The sequence below is a fragment of the Poecilia reticulata genome, chromosome 17 (genome assembly GCF_904066995.2).
Source record: "Poecilia reticulata chromosome 17, P_reticulata-male-v2, whole genome shotgun sequence".
NCBI classification, from domain to species: Eukaryota; Metazoa; Chordata; class Actinopteri; order Cyprinodontiformes; family Poeciliidae; genus Poecilia; species Poecilia reticulata.
Window position 1 is genome coordinate 4,172,718 of NC_088846.1, and position 21,929 is coordinate 4,194,646.

At 39.6% G+C, this 21,929-nt stretch overlaps 2 protein-coding genes across 4 annotated transcripts; both read left to right on the forward strand.

Moving 5' to 3' along the window:
* The first annotated feature begins 203 nt into the window (after nucleotides 1–203).
* agfg1b (ArfGAP with FG repeats 1b) lies at nucleotides 204–16,309 on the forward strand. Of its 3 annotated transcripts, none has more exons than XM_008433337.3 (12): nucleotides 204–533; nucleotides 5,967–6,060; nucleotides 6,275–6,390; nucleotides 7,741–7,879; nucleotides 7,987–8,146; nucleotides 8,313–8,408; nucleotides 9,165–9,309; nucleotides 11,864–11,943; nucleotides 13,109–13,201; nucleotides 13,385–13,543; nucleotides 13,925–14,019; nucleotides 14,396–16,309. In XM_008433337.3, exons 1-12 carry the CDS (start codon nucleotides 367–369, stop codon nucleotides 14,453–14,455), a joined length of 1,404 nt encoding a protein of 467 aa, XP_008431559.1. In that variant the 5' UTR covers nucleotides 204–366; the 3' UTR covers nucleotides 14,456–16,309. The 3 variants fall into 3 exon arrangements, with proteins under 3 accessions (XP_008431559.1, XP_008431560.1, XP_008431561.1); XM_008433339.3 differs by lacking the exon at nucleotides 204–533 and adding an exon at nucleotides 552–673; XM_008433338.3 differs by lacking the exon at nucleotides 8,313–8,408.
* Nucleotides 16,310–16,670: 361 nt separating this feature from the next.
* On the forward strand, nucleotides 16,671–20,763 carry fbxo36b (F-box protein 36b). The gene is made up of 4 exons (XM_008433336.3): nucleotides 16,671–16,816; nucleotides 17,466–17,574; nucleotides 19,595–19,767; nucleotides 20,087–20,763. Exons 1-4 carry the CDS (start codon nucleotides 16,721–16,723, stop codon nucleotides 20,510–20,512), a joined length of 804 nt encoding a protein of 267 aa, XP_008431558.1. The 5' UTR covers nucleotides 16,671–16,720; the 3' UTR covers nucleotides 20,513–20,763.
* The last annotated feature ends 1,166 nt before the right edge of the window (nucleotides 20,764–21,929 follow it).

The window sequence follows — 21,929 nt, forward strand, 5'->3', positions numbered from 1 at the left end:
GTACTTAATAAATTCACTATTTTCTTTCAAATTATTACATACATGAATACTTGTTTACGACTTATTTATTGCATTTTGGCACTTATGTCCCTTGATAATTTCCTTGCCATTGTGAAACAAAACACAAGGCAGCATTCCAAACCGACAGATGGCGCAGCCTCTGGGGGAGGGGTTGGGTTGTGTCGACGTTTCAGTTACAGAAGAAGAAGTTTGTCAGTCACCCAATCTACCCGCTGGACCTCAGCAAGGTGTCTCCTCGTTCCCTGCCGTCAGACGCGGCGAGTCTGCCCCTGAAGAAACGCACTCCGCCGCCGAGCCATTTGACCAAACTTCTCCCAGTGATACAGGCTGCCCTATTTTCTTGCCATGGCAACGAGTGCGAAGCGAAAGCAGGAGGAGACTCACCTAAAGATGCTCCGGGAAATGACTAGCCTGCCTGCGAATAGGAAATGCTTCGACTGTGACCAGCGCGGCCCGACTTATGTCAACATGACAGTGGGCTCCTTCGTCTGCACCACCTGCTCCGGGATCCTGTGAGTGTCTTCTTTTAGCTTCTACGCTCTATTTGTTGTTTATACCAACCGCCGTGGAGCGACGAGAAGCAGCTGTCGACACGAAGCTCCCGGGAGGTCCGATACCGTTAGCTCGTTAGCTAGTGGGAAAGACAGGACAGGTAATGCCGCCGCTCCCTCTGGTTCAGCCGGAGGGCCGTTGGGCTGGGCTTTATGGTCCTCCAGGAGGCAGATTGGCTTGTTTACAGCCACCCTTCAGCATGACGAGATGCCCTGACTTGTGTGTGTAGGCTGACTGTTTGATGTCTAACTCACACTGCCTCAGTTCTCAAGGTTAGCATGCATAACGTTGTAGTGAACTCCCGAAAACCTCCAGGTGTTCGGCTGATAGGTTATTAAACCAACCAGAAGAGAAACACACAGCTCTAATTAGGCAGGATAAGGTGTTTGGACTTAGAAAGGAACTGGAAAGGATGGGAAAAATGCTTCAATAAGAAAGTCAGTCATTCCTCAAGATTGAGCAAACCACTTGATCTAAACATAAAACACATTTCTGCTTCTTCTCTGTGTGCGTCACATGGGTTTTACTCAAGTGTTGGTTTTGCAAGACACCATCCAGGCAGTGTTATAACTGGCTAGTTCCTCTCTTTAGAGTCAAGTTGCAATATGGAGATGCTGCATTAGACGACATTGTTCACCAACCATTTACCTTAGTATTTCAAATGTGACTTGGAGGCCAAAAATGTTCATAAGAGTGTCAGTATCACAGTAGTACATCACTTTCATGACCTCCCCCTTTGACTCAGACTGTGTGTATATCAGCCAGCCATACACACAGCATAAGGAGTCATAATCTTCTCCATGTAAGGCGATCTGACAATACACACGTGCGGTTTTAAAATCTTTCCTATGTTTTGTGTTTTAATGTCATGTTTGCCATATGTGCAGATTGCTGTAAAACACATTCATAACACCAGATCACAGGACATGGAGGGTAATATACAGATGCGGTTAAAGGTTTACATGAAGTCATTATGGGCATGAATGTCCTATAAATACTGCTGTGTGTTTTTGTAAGACAAGATTTAGGTGCCCAACTTTTAAGCTTAGTATGGCACCATGTTGTAGTAACTCTGTCACATTCATTTTGATTTGTTCTTTTCGTAGTTTTTTGCCTACAATGTTTTTTATTAGAGGTGTGCCGATCGATCGGTCAACGATCATAATCTGCCGATTTCCGTGAAAAAGTGTATGATTGGTGATCGCCGATCACGGTCTCTTGTTGCCGATCACACAAACCGATCACCTGCATCTCATTTCGCAGCCTGCCTGTGCAGCTGGTCTCCTCTTTCCTTCACTGCGCAAACGCGCAGCAACAAATCCTAAGCGATGTGGAACTATAACGCACTGAGTGAATGGGGAAGTTTGCGTGTTGCGGTGGAAAATTGAAGCACGTGGGGTGAAGCACATCAAAATGCATCAACACAACGGATCTAATATGGCATAAAAACAATGCCATACTTGAGGAGTTTGGCTATCGAGGCTCACTGCAGTAAAAAAGACATATGGAGGATCAGATAGCAGGTAAAGCAGCGCACAGCTACAAACACTCACCCGGATTAGCATGACGGTCAGAATGATAAACAAATAACCCACAAAATTATTTAAGTCTTCGAGCTGCGATGTAAGACGCTGGTTCTGCTCTCACTGTTGAATCGCTGCTCCGCGCTACAGGTAGTAATATTTGACAGGCGGAACGCCGCTTCTGCTCCACCTGGTAGTGACTCTCACACCGAACCTCTGCTTAAAGCTGCAGCATCTAACTTAAAAAAAAAAAAAAAATTGACATACGTATTAAAACTTTCGCTGTCCTAACATGAGACAGATAATCTCTGAAAAAATAATCGAGCTCCTCTGCCTCCTCCCTGTTCTGCATAATTACTCCGCTCAGTCAGAAACAGCCAATCAGAACTAGCAGTAATCAGCTAGCCGCCTTGCTATCAGGAAGTTTTCATTCAGTAACTCAGGATTGTTTATTGTAATGGATCCTGTATTTGCCTTTGAATGTTAAGTTTTATACTTGAATTTTTTGGCAATGTTGAGAGGTTTTATTTTGACACTTTGCGTTATTTAACCTCTTCAGAACCTTCATATGTTTTCAATATTACCAATAGCAGTACAATTTGCACAATGCCTGTTTTGTTTTTTTCTTGGAAAAAGTTATTAAAAACAAGTTTTTGTCTAAATTATGGTGAATTTATGGTTCCTTTTTCCACATAATGTAACCGGTAGTGCATATGATTAAAAAAAATAATTATGTGATCGGTATCGGTGATCGGCCCTCATGGGTGATCGGAATCGACAGGAAAAAACCTGATCGTCACATCTCTATTTTTTATTGATGAGTTGCTTTTTTTTGGACACTGTGGTTTTGGATGCTGTTCAGCTGGAATTTGGGTTTTATTTTTCTTTCTTTTTTTTTCTTTTACTTCAGGACAGTTGCGGATAGTAACAACAAGGTATATTTTTGTTTGTTTTTCTTTAAGCAGCTGATTGAGATTTCAAAAGCTCAAATGATACTTGAACTATGACCCTCCAAATCCCAGAGGAGCTGGAATGGAGGCAGAGAGAAGGAGGAATTTCAAACCATCTCTCCCATCGATCATGGTGGACAAGAAACAAACCTCCAACTCTATCCTCTCTTTTCTCGGCTTTCTAACCGTAGAGTCAGACAGATTTAAATAGGAGCAGCAAAAGCAAATGAGGTGGATTGATAGTTCTTGCTAACGACTCATGATGTCATCCTGGAAATGTATTCTCTGCTGCCCTGATATGACATGTCAGTCAGTGTCTTCAGTCAGACACTTCTTCATATTTATTGCTACAGTGACTGCTACCACAGATCCTTCCGGCCCACAGCATCGTCATCCACATTTCTCTGAAGATACCAAGTTAATATGAGTTATAACAACATTTAATTAAATTGTGTTAGATTTCAATTTTCTTTACATGCATGCATACATACATACATACATACATACATACATACATACATACATACATACATACATACATACATACATACATACATAGTATTTGCTTTGATTCTATCATGCATGTTTGAGGGAACTTTTCATCTCTATGGCAACCATTGAACTGTGCAAAACACCTGGTTGGACCTAGCTCCGCCTTCAAGGACGAAGCTCCTCCTCGGAGCTGCAGATTCCCAGCTTCCAACTCAGAGCAGCCGTGGCAGAACTCCGCATCTGCTAAGCTCATTATAGGAGCTACTTATCGGAGCATAACTGGTAAAAACGTTGTTAAAGGGTTATTGGAGGAGTGATGTTGTGATGACTGTGAGGCAGAGTTTCAGAAAGATCTGGAGTTTTTAAAGAGACAGAAGCCCAATTTCAAGGTAATAAATTACAAAGTCAAATTTCTTTTGATATATATAAAGCATTTTTATAACAGCTGAAGGTGACATAGTTACTTGATTGTGCTATAAAATGGCACCATATGGCTGGAAAATACATAACACTGGCCCTTAAACTTTCCAACATATGAACACCTTCTGATGTGACCAAAGCTCCTTTCACAAAACAATTTACGCTGCCTTTTTTGCCGTTTCTGTGAAAGAGGAGGGTTGAAGTCCTCTTTCACACCTCTGTACCTCTCTTACACCTCTGCAGTTGTCACAGCCCCTCATTAGCTAACTCGTATAATGGCAAGCTGGCTTCACGGGCCAGCGACTTGATGTAGTGACGTTGTATGCGACGTCCCTGCTCCTGGATTTGAAAGTGTAAACAACAACCAGATATTTAGGATGAGAAGAGAAAATATATAAATCAGATAGATTTGAAGCCTTTGCCCACCACAGAGTCGTGATGACAACACTTCCTGTCATCCTGCAGTGCCCAAATGCTTTTGTTTTGTCTCGGTTTTTATATTTTATTTTTTAATTACCATTAGGCCATTCAGAAGATTTCTGAATGACCAAACAGTCTTTCAAAGTTGATGACAGAAAAGGTTTTGATCATAATGCAGACGGTACTGTTTTAAGGAGTTAGGCTTTCAAACCTAAGAACATCATATGAACTACTAGCCATAGTGGTGGCGGCATCATGCCGTAATGAAGAAGAAGTTCTTCACTTGAAAGCAACAGCTGCTTGATTGAAATTTGGATTTTTTTGGTGTTCCAACAGGTACATGATCTTGTAAATTTGTCATAGCCGGTTTTGGAATGTAGAATAGCAGCAAGCTTCAGGAATGGCCATTCTAAAAATCCGGATATTAATAACAATGTTTGGATATTGGGTTGAAAAACTGAGTCTGAAAGCATCTTAACTTCCTCCACAAAGGTCTGGAAATCAGCCGCTGTCCTGTGAGACAGAACTAACGGTTAACAGTAGCAGCAAAACTCTGAATAGGCAGGCCCAGGCTTTTTTAATGATCAGTGATCGGCCAGAAAACTGCAATCGTTGCAGCCCTTATACTAAATTATAAGAAAAAAAATATTTTATTTTTTCACATGAACATAGTCTAAGAGGGAATCATCTCAATATTCTATGTATAACGGTAAGTAATATAGATTAGAAAAGCACTCTAAAAGTTAGTTTTCTAGGTTTTACTGGTTTAAACTAAATGTGTTTTTCTCCCAGTTGGCAGTCGGCTAATCCCTAACTTTTATATTTATTTATTTTTTTGCCGCTCTTCTGCTTTCAAAGAAATCATTTTTATACACATGATTAAAAAAAAAAGTGGTGATAATGGCAAACCTGATGAGCTTCGTAGGTCAGTTGATATGTTTTCCCTCTGTTTGCTCCATGAGAGGAAAACGAAATGCTGCATCTGTGCTTTATAGTGGAACTGACCGGGGAAAAAAATCATTTTATAGAGAACTGATTCACAAAAAAAAAATTTAAAAATCAATTTTAGTTTATTTTTATTTATTTTTTTGTAAAATTACACTTTGAAAAATTCTTTGATATATATATATTTTTTATCTAAGAAGAAGCCAGGCAGCTAAGCTAACCTAATACTGGTAATTTAAGTTACAAAACTTCATGCATAAACCTATTTTTGCTTAACTATTGGCTGATGGAATTTGGTAAAGCATGGAAGCTTATATAATAGTTTTAAATAAATGCTCTATTTGCTTGGCAAAAATTGGTTTCTGTATTAAAACTAGTTTCTGAATTAAATCTCTAGACTCTGGAAGATTCTCCTGTGAATCGTGGCGTGTTCAGCAGCACACCTGCACCTCTTAACACAGAGGTCAGGTTATTTTTAGAAACTGCCTTCTTGGCGTTGCAATCGTTGGGATTTCAACCCGACATGCTGAGGCTGCACTGAATGCAGGTGGAGTGTGCATGCGTGTGTGTGTGTGTTTCATGTATGAAAGTTGCTCCTGTTGTTCTCCAGCTAACATAAAGCCCTCCTTTCTCCCCCCTGCAGGCGAGGACTGAACCCCCCCCACAGAGTGAAGTCCATCTCTATGACCACGTTCACACAACAGGAAATAGAGTTCCTACAGAAACACGGCAACGAGGTGCCCTGCATGTCTTCCCTCCTAAGCATTTTCTTATATCCGTGTCCTATCTTCACTTCCTGAGATTCCTCTCTCCCTTCTTTTTTTCCTCCAATTCCTTTTCTCTCCCTCCTCCTGCCCCCCCCACTAACTTCACTTTCTCTCACCTCTGTCCTTCCTTCCATCCCCACTCCACTCCCCCAACCCTTCTTTTTGTGCCCCCCTCTCCCTGTAGGTCTGTAAACACATCTGGCTGGGCCTTTACGATGACAGGACATCAGTTGTTCCAGATTTCCGAGAACCGCAGAAAGTAAAAGAGTTTCTTCAGGAAAAATATGAGAAGAAAAGATGGTAGGTTTCTCCCGTTTTGTCACATCACAAACACAAATTCAATGCATGTCATAAATCAGGGTCCAAACGTTTTGCCATCGCCCACCAGTCCACATCGCCACTTTTATCGCAATATGTTGTGATATCACATTTTTATAGTGATAACGATAAAAATGATGATGCAAAATATCTTTCTAGTTTTTTTTAAATTTTTATTATTATTCTTAGCAATCGTAGTCATTCTTGAAAAACGTTCCCATTTTAAATAGTTCGGGACACCAGATAAAGAAGTTTGATTTATATCACTAAACTAGACACAGTAACTACATTTAAATTACTCATATTTTCAAATTTACCAATAGTTCTGAAACACTGGAGAAAATCATAAATGTAACATTTCCAATATAATTTTTTTTTACATTAATGGAAATTCATCAAGATAACGATTAATCAATTTTCTTAACATAAGTTATTTTCAATAAAAATTATAAACAATATGCCCACCCCTTGTTGAGGGCCAGAAAATGTTGATGTAAAATTTTACATTTTTCAATAAAGCTATGTTTTACTTTTACCTGCTCAAATATAAACACATTTTTTTTTTATTAGAATAAAGAAGTAGAAACTAAGCAAGATTATCCTAAATGTTGTTTTTTCCTACTATCTTTATGTGGATTTTTTTGTGTTTATCAGCAATAAGAACATAATTAGGGCCCTATGAAATCTGTCAAATGTTATTATTTTCTGAATTCTTTTTTTTTTGTTCATTTTAATAATATTTGTTAACCCAAAAAGTTTGTATTTTTGGTCTGAATGGAAAAATAACAAGTCATTAGCTGGAGGTTGGCATTTACTGTTGCCTGTTTTCACAAATGAATGAAACTGCTGTGCTTTAATGGAATATTTTATTATGCATAATGTTTACTCAGGGGGTTAAATACAAATGCACACCACACTTTTTCAGATTTTATTTTCTTGAAAGACAAACAGTTTGGATACCATGTAATACTTTAAGTCCACTTTACAATTATGCCGTGACATGCAGGTCTAGCCCAGGATGACTCGGCACTTCTTACTTCATCAGTGTCAGCTGTGGTGTGAAGAAAGTGTTGCCGTCTAATTGTTACTTCCCTCGGCCAAAAATCTTTAACCATATGTTGCAGTCTGACAGCATAAAGTCTCTACATTATGCACGTGACTGCTTTTTTTCTTTTTTTCTTACCACATAGTTTGTGGAAAACCTTTTAAAGAAATATTGCTGGCAGGAAGTAAAAGGTTTTGAGGAGGAAATGCAGTGAAAGTGAAAAATCCGGGGAGTAAAGCTGTGTGTGTGTGCGCGTGTGTGTGTGTGTGTGTGTGTGTGTTTTGCAGGTATGTTCCTCCAGACCAGGCGAGGGCGGTAGCGAGCGTTCAGGCCTCGGTATCGGGCTCGTCGGCGAGCAGCACTGGAAGCACCCCGGAGGTTCAGCCCCTGAAAACCCTGCAGCTCAACAAAACGCCACTACGCCAGGTAGGCCCAGCGACTGTGGCTGAGTCGGCACGGTAGCGTCGGCCCGGTAACGTCCCATCTGTTTTGGGTTCTGGTGGTCAGTTGTCTTGTGTGTCTGTTTGTTCCAGTCCCCAGGGCTCAGCCGCCCGCAGGCCCACGGTGTCGCCCAGGAGAAGAAGTTCGACCTGCTCTCGGATCTGGGCGGAGACATTTTCGCCGCTCTTCCGACTCAAGCCGGCCCCCCCTCCACCAACTTTGCCAATTTTGCACATTTTCCAAGCCAGTCGGGTAAGTCTGCACCTGACGCAATTCTTTGTTCATCCATTACCCCGTAAATTTCCTGCCGTGTCTTTTTGTTTTTTCTTTTTCATTATTATTATTATTAGTATTATTATTATTACTATTATTATTTCCACATCCTTTTTCCATGTTATGGCTTCTCCCATGGCTGCAGCACGTCAGGGTAATTCAAACACCAACTTTGCCAACTTTGAAGCATTTGGAAACACTGCAATTTCATCCCATCTGAGCACATCACCTCCCTCATCAGGTACCACCTTCCCCATCACCTTTCTCCCGTCACCATTCTGCTTTATGTTTCTTCATGTTTTGTTTTATGTTTATGTCTTCCAAATGCACTCAGTATTTAGCAATGTTTAGTGAGAGCTCCCCCAAACTTTAGATCTTTAAACTATAATCAAAGTATCACACCTAGTTAGTTAGAAAGGAGAAGAACCTACTTATATGTTGTTTTTTTTGTAAATTTTTATTAGGAGCTAATAAACTGATCCCAATTTTCTCAATTTTGGGTGATCAACTGATACTTCCACGTGAAGCCGATGTTATCCACGTCGGCAAAGGTCTAAAAATAAGCTACTGTCCCTGTATGTTCTGTTATGAGAGACGGCGATCTGACACCAGGTCACGTCTGCACATGTGCAATTAACAACAGTCAACCCACTGTTGCCGAGTTAGTAACTTTGCTAAAATATTTAGCGACTCTTCAGACTAAAGAAATAGGTGTCAGCCAAAATCGTAATTGGCAGTTCAGGTTTTCTGAAGATCCCTGATTGGCCATAAAACTGCACCCTGTGCAACTTAAAGTATAAGAAAAAAAAGTTATGTTTTTACATGAACGTAGGTATAAACATCAATATTCCGTTCCCTTTTCAGCCAAAAAAATTGTGATCAACTAGAAAACTGGAATCTGTGCACCCTCATTTTTATAGTAACAGTTTAATTTTTGGGGGGTTTCCTTGCACATTTTTGTGATGCTTTGTGACGCAGTGCTAATATTCCTTGAAAGGGGGAGGTGTGCCAATTCCCTCCAGATCCAGCGCCGTTTCAGCTCATCCCCAGTCAGCGAGGTGCACAGAGGACCGCTATGCTGCGCTGGCCGAGCTGGACAGTGAGCTGAGCTCCTCCGTCACCACAGGCAGCAACATGCAAGGGTGAGAGGCCGACACACACACGCACACCCCCGCACATACACACACTTTCATTACAGCTGCTGCCTTTCACACACATACTGCATGAACTATAATTTTCCAAAGCCTTTGAAAAGCATCCATACCGCTCAAACATGTTGCAACCACAATCTTGAATGTGTTTCACTGGAATTTTAACCGTCAGATAAGGCTTCTGCATGTTGGTGTTCCCTCTAAATCCTGAATATATCCAATTTGGGTTGTCTTGGCCCTTTTATCACAGCCTGTGGGGTTTTTCCTGATAAGGAACGGAATACAGCCTGAATGTGACAGGTAGCCAATCAGCGCGGTGACGTAAGAACAGAGGGGAAACCCAAACAGCTGACATATCACGCAACTGAGAGAATCCGGTGGATATCGGAGATGATATGTGGAAATATTTATTATTATATGTAAAGGTCATTATTATATATGTTTATTATGTTTATTCAGTTAAATAAACACTATGAAAAATCATAGTCACCTCCAAATCATAGTGCAGCAAATAGAGCGGCTGCTCCCGTCGCCTTTTACCCGCCGCCTTTTCTTTTTGTTACATCTTTTATTTCTTAAAATGACTCCACAAACGTTCACTATTGCTTCTACATCGTCATCCGTGTTTGGTCATTCTAAATTCGCGCTATGTTGGGGGTTTTACTGGATTATCCTCTGGAATCGGGATGTTCGTGAGTGGAATCTGTTCGTGTTGCTCCTGCCTTGGACACACGAACCGATCGAACCTGTTGTACTTTTATCAGCTCTGTGGTCACAGAGATTTGGAGAATCTGCCGACAATTCTTAAATCTTTCCGTCTAAACCAGACTTAAGACTCACAAGCTCTACTCATCTCCTCTCAACCACTACCCAAACACTCCGACTCTGGTCACTATGGTAACGTTTACATATCCCTTCAAAATAAGATACAGATGTGCCACAAAAACAAACATTTTACTTTCGTAAAAATTTTAACTCATGATAATGACTAACGGGAGCCCTGAGCTTGTTTCTCTGCAACGAGACGTTCCCATCTGGGAGTGATGAGAGACAATGACACCCGAGGTGTTGCTTATATCCACAGCCTGCTTGGTCTCTACGTGGCGAAGCAGTTTGAAGCTTCATTGCCTCATTAGCAGCCAGTCGCCGCATGTTATGCAGAGCGGGGTTGTAATGTGGGACTCACCTACCGGTCCGGGATAAATCCATTCTCCTGTCTCTTCTCTGGGCCTTTCCCCTTTGCAAAGAAACTTTCCAAAGACATCTGATTTGTTTCTTACTCATTTTGCTGCTTGTGGCCTCAGTGTTGGCATGCAAGTAGCCGAGAGAATCCAGTTAAAAGATTTTCAAAATAAAAGATCCTCCAGATCATAAAACGGAAATATTTAATTATTTCTTGCGCGGCCCGGTGCCAATTGGTCCACGGACCGGGGGGTGGGGACCACTGCTCTAGCAAACCTCGGAGTCCATCATAAAAAATACGTTTATGTCTTAGTGTTCAGTTTTTTTATTTGTAAAGTAAAAGTTTTTTAAATCCCTGTGTCAGAATCCTTCCAGTTCACCATTATGAATTAAAATCTTAATAAAGTTTACGGTTGTGACGTGTAAGCCTGTTGCATTAAGCAATACCTCAATTAACATCCATCCATCCATTTTCTTGCACCCTTGTCCCTCAGTGGGGTCGGGAGGGTTGCTGGTGCCCATCTCCAGCCAACGTTTCGGGCGAGAGGCGGGGTCACCCTGGACAGGTTGCCAGTCTGTCGCAGGGCAACACAGAGACACAGAGGACACACAACCATGCACACACACACTCATACCTAGGGGCAATTTGGAGAGGCCAATTAACCTAACAGTCATGTTTTTGGACTGTGGGAGGAAACCGGAGTACCCGGAGAAAACCCATGCATGCACAGGGAGAACATGCAAACTCCATGCAGAAAGACCCCAGGCTGGGAATCGAACCCAGAACCTTCTTGCTGCAAGGCAACAGCTCTACCAACTGTGCCACTGTGCAGCCCACCTCAATTAACAGTATGATGAATTTAAGTGAACTTGATGATCACAGTCCTCAATAGTATTTTTTTCTTGTTTTAACAAGTGTGAGTCTAATGATTAATATTTTTAGAAGGACAATTTTGTTTACAGAAACTTCCTAATCCATTATCTTTTTGGTTATGTTTGGTTTTTGTTTCCATTTTATTTTTTGTTTTTGGTTGTTTTGTTTTGTAAATTTTGGATATTTAAAAGAATCTTCTAGTTCTAATGTTAAATGTATTAAAATGTGTTTATCTTTGAGAGGACGCACTTGCATCTTTGTGCCATTATTATCATATTACTTGAAAATGCTCTCAAAACGACAATATTATTGTTTATCGCAATAATTTCTGTGACAGTTTATCATCCAGATTAGTTTGTATTTGCAACAGGCCTAGTGATGTGAGAATCATGCTTTAACTCCTTCTCTGCCAGGTCATTATTATTTATTTATTGCTTATGACTGTTAAACAGACTTTAAAATGTATTGTGTTGTGTTTTGTTCCCACAGGCCCATGTTTGGACCTGTCCTTGGTTCCTCGCCAGCTCAAAACCAACCTGTGATGGCCAACATGCAGCCCGGCTTTGGAGGTGGCCCATTAATGTTTCAGTCTTGATTACAAAGTAGAATTTTATATATATATATATATATATATATATATATATATACACACACACACACATTCAAGGCAATTAAAAGTGGTACCATAAAATCATAATACAATTATGAAACTATCAACAAACATTACATTTTGTCAAATGCCATCATTAAAATCAAGAATAATCATCATCAACGACACATAAAGATTATTGATGAATGTTTCAATTATTATTAATAAAGGGGCAGTATTATTTAAAATCAACTTTTTTTGAGTTTTGTATCATGTTATGTTATTCCCTCATGAAAAACATACCTGGAGTGTTTTTTTTTATTCTTTAAATCCACGTTTGAGAAATTCTCTCATGGCAACTGTTCAGCTGTGTACAACACTGGGGTGGACCTAGCTCCGCCTTTGAGGACAAAACTCCTCCTCAGTCCTCAGAGCTGCAGTTTTCAAGCTTCCGAGCTTCCACCTCACAGAGCAGCCCTCACCCACAACTCCCTCACTCAGCTCCTTCAGACTAGCCAGCAACAATTAGCAAACACCTGGTGGAACTGCACATCTGATGAGCTCATTATAGGAGCAACTTCTCAGTGAAATGCTGGTAAAAACGTTAACATTTTAATGGAGGAATGTTGTGACTACTTGAAGGCAGAGTTTCAGACAGAGCAGGAGTTTTTAAAGATTTTAAGGTGTTAAAATACAAAGTCAAATTTCTTTTAAGCCATATTTCATATATACAGCATTTTTGTAACAACTGGAGGGAACTTTATTATGCTCTGAAATTGTACTATGTGGTTGGAAAATACATAATACTGCCTCTTTAATGAATGACAGCTCTAAACAGGTGGGTTTTTAGAATTGATTTAAAGGTTCCATGTTTTGCCAGGTCATTATTATTTATTGCCAACGACTGTTAAGTAGTTTTGCAGTTTTCTGGAAATTTGCTCCAGGTTAATGGAGCATAAAAACTGAATGCTGCTTCTCCATGTTTGGTTCTGGTTCCATTGATGCAGAGCAGACCCAGGACCAGAAGACCTGAGAGGTCTGGAAGGTTGACACAACAGCAACAGAGGATCTTTAATGTATTGCGGTGACAAGCCGTTCAGTGATTTTTAGCGTACAGGCTGATTTTTATGACTGTTTCCTTTTAGCGGTGCCATCCACAAATCCCTTCGTTGCTGCGGCGATAGCCCCCGACATGGCCTCCAACCCCTTCCAGGCCAATGGCAGAGGTCCAGCTGCAGGTGAGACCATTTAGAAAACATGAAAACCTTTTGTTATTCCATGTTTCTGATTAGATACTAGTGGAATTTTAATGTAACTCGGTTACATTGACAAGTAGTATATGCTAAGTATCTAATGTATCTGTGTGTGTGTTGTGGGTATGTGTGTACCGTCGCTGTGCACACATGATGTGTGTTTCGTAGCCTCGTTTGGTACTGGCTCTATGAGCATGCCCGCCGGCTTTGGGAATGCGTCTTCCTACTGCCTCCCGACCAGTTTCAGCGGAAACTTCCAGCAGCAATTCCCCGGCCAGGCCCCCATTCCTTACTCCCAGCCTGGGGCCTACCACCCTCAGTCTAATGGTTAGTGCCCTGTCCCCTCTGACCTCATACAGTATTGTACCTGTTCAGGACCTGCCTTGTATCTTGTATCTATTTGATCATAAATGAAAGTCTGGATGGACGGTGATATTTTTTTGGGCAGCTGCTGCACAGTTACTAAAGGTTTGCATTTAGGGTGCAAAGCTTTTTGGGTGATTGTCTTTGACCAGAAATAATAATAAAAAAATACCAACACTTGTCAATAAGGCTGTTTACACCTAAATGCAACAGAATATCCCTCTTACTTTGTTTTCCCTATTTCTTTCAGAGTTTTGAATCATTGAGTATTATGGTTTAAATCATTTTAATATTTATGTGTTTCTGTGAAGTGAAGCCATTTTCCTTCCTCTCTGTCCCCCTTAGGGCCCGCCTTCCCAGTCTACGGTCAGAACAAGCCCTCCATTACACCCTTTGGGCAGCCCATGGCTGTTCCTGGCATGTCCAATAACCCATTTATGGTGAGCATGCTCTGTCCCGCGTTTTCCACAGTTCTTTTCATAACTACCCAATCCTACCAGGGGTCTTTCTTCTGCTGTAGTGCTTGTTTTTTGTTGTTGTTTTTTTCTGTTGATGTTGTGGAATCTATGGTCGCCTTGGAGTGCAAACCACATCAACAAATTGCTAAACACAACTAACGATTGAAAAACACAATGACATTAGCTAAACATAATTCCAACTTAAGTAAATACAACATTAACTAAACAGAGACGTCGCTGATTGGACGACACCACTTTTCTTGTTGTGTTTTTCAATTGTGTTTAGTGATTTGCTGAAGCGGTTTGCACTTCAGGGCCAACGCAGGGACCTAATCTTGGATAACTCTTTTTGTTCCAGGCCGGAGCGCCAGCGGGGCCGTTCCCCTCTGGAGGTTCATCCACCAACCCTTTCCTGTAGCACAACTCCTGGCTTCGGCCACCAGAGGGCAGCATGCAGCACATACTCAAACGCACCTGTTCCGTCACGAAACTAGTGACAGTACATTTCTTAAGAGACTTATCTATTTTTTTCTCCATGAAAGAAGTTTACAACACTATGAAGGAGTACAAAGGAATATATTTAGGACTAAGGGACAGCTATGGGGGAAATGTACTGTCTGGACTATATTCCATTATTGTATACTTTTTATTTTTAATATTTTTTTCCGTTCTAACTGTAAGCTTTGTGCATATCACTATTTGTAATCACAAACAAGTACATGTAATGTATAATAAGGTCTGAACTAACAAGGATGCGTAACCATAAACCTTGTGTTTAAAAACGACAAAAAAAACAAAACAAAGTAAAGGGGAAAAAAATCACTTCAAAACTAATAGATAAGTAACAGTTTACATTTAAACAGGGTCCCATCCAAATCTGCATTTCTGTTGAGTGAAGCGGTCATAATGGTTTTTTTTTCATGTTCAAAAAAGGGAATTGTTATTTTCTTGTTAATTTAAGAACTCTTTTTTTTTTGCACCAGGTTTCCTGTATTAAGCCACGTTTCCGTTACTGCGATTCTTGAAATATAAAAGTAGGCTTTAGTCTGATAGATAGGACTTTTAAAAATTAAAATAAAATGTAACCTTCAGAGCAGGTTCATGTAATTTGGCATTGATCTGTGACAATAGGCCAACATTTAAAGATTGGCGTTTAGGCATGGACTGGCGTGAGACTGTCACCATATGAAATTAAGTTAAAAAAAAACAACAGAGTTTTGCTGTATTTACACAAATCAATCAGATAATTAAGTCATATTTCACCTGAAATGTAATTCCTACACTTACTACATATTGGTTTCTACAGAAATAGGAATATTTATGATGGTCCTACAGAGACTAAAGCAGAAATATATAGTAAATACCTGTTAAATTTAGTCATTAAGTGCTTATTAGCTGACCTGCTAAGGTAGTGGATGCTGGCCAGAGGAGATTCTTGCTTGCCAACTATAGGTTTAAAACGGCGTTACCCTCAGGATGGGTGGTTCTGTTTGTCTTCACACAAATATTTCCAAACAGCTAAGCTAGTCTTTCTGTTCAGCAATCAGTTGGGGCAGGGCGTCTTACTGTAGGCCCCAGGCCCATGCCTGTTGGCAGTGCACAGCATTTATACTATGTAGATTATGAGGCAGACAGGAGTCTGTCGTGTTTTACTTACAGGTAAAGGAACAGACACGTTCTTAGAGCATAAACAGAGGAGAACCAAGTAAAGGTTAAGTGTTAGTTGGATTTCTTTGTGTTATTTTACCTAAGCTGATAAGTCCTTGTTAAAGTTGGTAAGTATACTCTTGTAACTTGGGGAGCATAATTCAGATATTCTCTATATTCTATGAATAAAAACAGCAGAAAGAGACTGTTATTGAAGGCCTCAGGCTTGTGATCCGGTTTGGGCTACCTCAGAACACATGAAGGCAGAATCCCACGGTTTTGTTGGGGAGCGGTGGCTGGTACTTTAAAAGCATAACATCTTCAGCTTTGACTGACTAAACATCTGAGAGATCAGGGTTGTGTTCACTGTCCTCTTTTTGAATCTGTCCTCTTTGCCTTCGTTTTTAAAGCATCAGACCAGACGAGCAAAATGTGGGGAGAAGGAGGTTTGTTTAGATGAGGCGAAGTCTTCAGGGACTGCATACATCACTGGACCAGCCCCCTGACTGTGGACAATTTGGGTTTCAGTTGTGTTTAAAAAAATATTTCTTGTTTTTACAAGATTAGGTAGTAAAAGTGTACATTTATAAATATATGTATAAATAAATTAAAAGATTTTTAACTACACTGCCTAACTCGTCTCTATTGCAGATGACATACTTAACGCTTGAGCAGCAACATACTGCATGAATTGATGATGACACAGATTAGCATTTAATAAAGCTAATTTCGGGTTCATCTCACTTCCTGTATACTATATATATATATATATATATGTATGTATGTATGTATGTATGTATGTATGTATGTATGTATGTATGTATGTATGTATGTATGTATGTATGTATGTATGTATGTATGTATGTATGTATATATATATGTATGTGTATATATATATATATATAAGGTTTCTTAAATTGGGACTTGTGTCCGTATTTAGTACTGTAAACATAAAAATGTGAGCTGGTAAAAATCCTTCAATCTCAACAGGACATTTCCCGACTGGCGTTGTCATGGCAACGCCTAAACACTCGACATGGCGTCGCTTCTAACGGATCCATTGTTTGAGACTTGTGGACGGGGTCCTCCGCCAATTAAAGATTATTATCACTTTTTTGTCACCAAGTCAGAAGTAAGTAACTGCAGTGTACTGCACTGTACTGCACAACAGAAGTTTTGTTTTCTTTAAGTTTAAGCGATTGAAATGGCTAGCATAAAGTGAACGTTGGCTAAACCTGCTGCAAGACAAACTTTGCAACTTTTCCATTGGTTTTCTACTCCTAAAATAAAAAGCAGGTGCATCTCAATTAGAAGTCTTCAAAACGTGAATTGCATACAGTAATTTAATGTAAGGAAAACTTATTCATGTGAAGTTTCAAAACTTACAGATAAATTGCAAGCATACGTTTCTGTTAATTTCAATGATGACTATTAACGACTGGAAAAAATAAATAAAACAAACTTCCAGCTTCTCTGAAAATTGAAATAGTTAGGTTAGGTTATATATGTGACAAAAAAGACTTTAGTCCCAGAATTATGACTTAGTATTTTTAATCGGAATTCTGAGTTTTCTTTTCAGTGACCTTAATTCTTTTCTGTAGGTTTTTATGTGGAAATGTGGACAGACCTTACTTGCATGACTTAAGTATTTATGTTCCGTCATATGTCACAAATGCTTAGATGAAGAAAAAGGCTTTCACTGATATTTAATAAAAATAACTAGTCTGTGTTTTCCCCCTCCCTCATTTTAACTGGAGCTCCTTTACTCTGACTATTTCCAGATAATATGGAGATGGTGGAAGATCTCTCCCAGAATGGTGTACAGACACACCAAGCCTGGAGAGGTGAAGGAGTCTCTCAGTGACTTCTTGGAGGACATTGATCTACAGAGTGAGGCAACTATATATATATATATATCGAGATATGTATATATATATATATATATATATATATATATATATATATATATATATATATATATCGAGATATGTTAAAACAGAGTCAGAGGAAATAAATAAATGTTTTGTCATAACTGAAAAACAAGCAAAAGAGAAAAGGCCAAACTAGTCATCAGAGTTGCCCAGTGGAACAGTGGTTCTGTAGAGTTGTCTCTGGGTACTATCCAATTTCTAAAATTTGTGCTTCCTCTGAAAATTACATCAATTTAGATTGTATAAAAACTTGATCACATTTATTTTTTTATAATAGTCTTAAGATCAAATCTATTCTTTACATTTGCTTTTTTTATTTTTTGATATGGCAACATTTTACATCAGGAGAAAAAAACAAAACAATATCAAACATTTAGTAAAAGTAGCCAGAAAAATTATCACCAGCACTGTGCGGTATTTAACACGAAAATACTAAAAGACCTTCTCCACTCTGCCTGTCACACACTGCATGGTGAATTGGAGCTCCTGCCATCTGGTAAGAGATTAAGAGCCAAAAGCGAGAACAACTACATGTAAACACTCCTTTATTACTGAGGACATTATTCGGCTTAATTTAAAATGTGATTAGCTAAAAATGATCATTTGAAATTTATTTTCTATAAGACTTGCTGTTGTAGAATCATCATGTCTCTGATTGTGTTTCATCTGGTTGCAATAGACTTTTTTTTAAAGTGGTGCAAATCGTAACAAGTAGAGGTGTGCCGATCGATCGGTCACCGATCATAATCGGCCGATTTCCGTGAAAAAGTGTATGATTGGTGATCGCCGATCACGGTCTCTTGTTGCCGATCACACAAACCGATCACCTGCATCTCATTTCGCAGCCTGCCTGTGCAGCTGGTCTCCTCTTTCCTTCACTGCGCAAACGCGCAGCAACAAATCCTAAGCGATGTGGAACTATAACGCACTGAGTGAATGGGGAAGTTTGCGTGTTGCGGCAGAAAATTGAAGCACGTGGGGTGAAGCACGTCAAAATACATCAACACAACGAATCTAATATGGCATAAAAACAATGCCATACTTGAGGAGTTTGGCTACATCGAGGTTCACTGCAGTAAAAAAGACATATGGAGGATCAGATAGCAGGTAAAGCAGCGCACAGCTACAAACACTCACCCGGATTAGCATGACGGTCAGAAAGCTAAACAAATAACCTGCAAAATTATTTAAGTCTTCGAGCTGCGATGTAAGACGCTGGTCCTGCTCTCACTGTTGAATCGCTGCTCCGCGCTACCAGAAGCGGCGCTCCTTCTGCTCCACCTGGTAGTGACTCTCACACCGAACCTCTGCTTAAAGCTGCAGCATCTAACTTAAAAAAATTAATTTTACATACGTATTAAAACTTTCCTTGTTAACATGAGACAGATAATCTCAAAAAAAAAAAAAAAATCGATCTCCTCCCTGCTCTGCATAATTACTCTGGTCAGTCAAAAACAGCCAATCATAACTAACAGTAATCAGCTTGCCGCCATGCTATCAGGAAGTTTTCATTCAGTAACTCTGGATTGTTTATTGTAATGGATCCTGTATTTGCCTTTGAATGTTAAGTTTTATACTTGAATTTTTTTGGCAATGTTGAGAGGTTTTATTTTGGCTCTTTGCGTTATTTAACCTCTTCAGAACCTTCATATGTAATCAGTCTGTTAAAGATAGTATTATCAATAGTACAATTTGCACAATGCCTGTTTTGTTTAGTTTTCTTCTTGGAAAAAGTTATTAAAAACAAGTTTTTGTCTAAATTAAGGTGAATTCATGGTGCCTTTTTCCACATAATGTAACCGGTAGTGTTTATGATAAAAAAAAATAAAAATAATTTTGTGATCGTATCGGTGATCGACCCTCATGGGTGATCGGTATCGGTATCGGCAGGAAAAACCTGATCGGCACATCTCTAGTAACAAGACCTAAATACTATCCAGCACAGTCTGTAAAAAAACAACTATGGCCTCCTTTTTCAGGAGAAGTCAGAGTGGTCTTTGGAGATCATGTCTTGGAGTTCACCATGGCTTTGTGCGAAGGCCGTTACAATTATCTTGATCGACTGTCTGACTCCCTCCTCCTACGGATAATAAACTTTCTGGAGCTTGAGGATGTTGATCTGCTTGGACAGACCTCACGCAAGTTTCAGCAGGTGAGTTGCAGAAAAACACTAAGAAACACAAATGAAGTAATTCTCTATTACTGACGCACATTTTGTATCATTTAAATTTTTAGACACTGTACCAAATATTTAACTTTTTTTTTTAATTGCTTCCATGAAATCCAATAATATATACAGTCAAAACATTCTTAAACTGCCTTTTGTATTCACTCAGGTTCTTTGCCTGATGTTAAAATGATGATCTGAAAGATTAAATGTGACAAACCATTAACAGAAACAAAATCTCTAAGATAGAATATCCTTCTTTAACGACACTGTATTCTACCGTGAAGTGTTTTTTCCCCTTCAGCTGTGTGGGTCAGAGGAGTTCTGGGAGCAGGCAATGCGTCGCCATTGCTGCAGCATTTCTGACGAAGTGGTGTCTCTGGCGAAGGAAATAGGCTGGCGCACCGTTTTCTTCACCAACAAGTTACATCTGCAGAAGCTGCTCAGCCGCAGGAGGAAGATGTCTAAGGAGCAACAGGAAGGCCCCGGCACTGATGAGGCGACACAGTCAGGGGAATCTTCCACTGAAAGCTTTAAGGAGGAAATTGTCTCTGGTGCTGGAGCTGATCCAGACTTTGACAATATAGATCCACAAGTTGACAGCACTGAGCCACAAGTTGACAGCACTGAGCCACAAGTTGACAGCACTGAGCCACAAGTTGACAGCACTGAGCCACAAGTTGACGTCTTCAACCGTAATGCCACCTCTGGTTCAGAGGTTGAAGTATGAGTCCATCAAACTCCTTTGCTGACCGCTTCAGGGACAACATCAGGTTATCTGAGGTTGAGACGTTGACTCAAAACAGGAAGTTTTGACAGGAAGACTTGAGGCAAAACCTTCTGCTCCCTCCCTATCTGAACAGGAGCACAAAGCCAATCTGACTGACTTATGCCTCATTAAAAATGGCTAAAATTTAAGTTCAACTCTTATAGTTGTATTACTAATGTGTGATTAAATATCTGGTTAGTTGCTCATTTGAATCATGTTTTTCTTGATTTGTCTGTGTTACTTGTTTGATTATACCTAAGTCTTACTTTACAGTAACAGGAATAATTTTAATGTTAATGTACATTGAAATTTACAATTTATAATTCAGAAGAGCTAATTCATTCAAATCAAAAATATAGTGTGGCCTGTCATAGCAATTTTAGCTAAATTTAGCAATACACTGTTAGCTTATAGATGGAGTGTGTTACTAGATGTCAATATGCTAGTGATAGCCCTCGTGCTCATAATAGCATTTGTCATGAATGTGTATGAAATAGATCATTTTGATACATGCTATGTACATCATTTTAGCTAACCGTCGCATTTGAGCTAAAATTAGCTTATAAAGTTGTTGTCGACAACTAACCCTAAATGGAGTATGTTTCTATAGGGCAACATGCTAGCCACCATGCAAATAACATTTTAGCTAAAATTAGCATTTTATTTAATTTTGATATAATTGCTAAGCTTAACATTGAAGTCTATGTTAGTCAACATAATAGTAGTAGCCCATATAATATTGACATCATTTTACCTGACTTTAGCATTTTTGCAAATGTTATCTTATACACTGCTGTTTGTACACCAGAGGGAGTAGGTTACTCAGTATTTTAGTTAATTTTGGACATTTTCCTGGAACACACTAAACATGTACACAAACTATCCTTTTTTAAGGTTTGACTCTCCAGTTTGAGGCCTGCAGAACCTTACACCCCACCTGAACTTGTGATTCGGGTCTTACAGATACACACTCTTTGGAAGGCCCCTTTTAGCTTTCTTCAGAAATGTTCTCATATGAAACATGTCATAGTTAATAATTGCTTCTTGTGAATCAGATCTAAAATTGGTTTAAAACTGTCAGCAACTATTTCTTCCCTGTCAAACAATCTTCTCCACAGTTGACTTCAAAAGAAAATCATTCTGTAAGGATGCCAACATTACTGGTCTTGTTTGTATTTAATACTTACATCAGCTCCCTCCCTATTTTCACAGGAGACACATAAAGTAGGAGTGTTAATAGGATTTATGGTGTGTAGGACTCAGAAGAAGCCCCCTAGGGGGCACAAGCAGCCAAAGCTAATGGACTGGTCTATTCTTAGCTTTCCCTGCCTGCCTGCTTGAACCACTTTATTTGGAAGAAATGTAGTGTTTACAAACA

Bases quoted from the DNA above. Each gene is read 5' to 3' on its own strand.
- agfg1b (XM_008433337.3), top strand. From the start codon at position 367: ATGGCAACGAGTGCGAAGCGAAAGCAGGAGGAGACTCACCTAAAGATG. The intron at 6,061-6,274 runs GTGCCCTGCATG...CTCTCCCTGTAG, and splicing joins TACAGAAACACGGCAACGAG to GTCTGTAAACACATCTGGCT. The intron at 13,544-13,924 runs GTTAGTGCCCTG...TGTCCCCCTTAG, and splicing joins CTACCACCCTCAGTCTAATG to GGCCCGCCTTCCCAGTCTAC.
- fbxo36b (XM_008433336.3), top strand. From the start codon at position 16,721: ATGGCGTCGCTTCTAACGGATCCATTGTTTGAGACTTGTGGACGGGGT. The intron at 16,817-17,465 runs GTAAGTAACTGC...GACTATTTCCAG, and splicing joins TTTTTGTCACCAAGTCAGAA to ATAATATGGAGATGGTGGAA. The intron at 17,575-19,594 runs GTGAGGCAACTA...CTCCTTTTTCAG, and splicing joins GGAGGACATTGATCTACAGA to GAGAAGTCAGAGTGGTCTTT.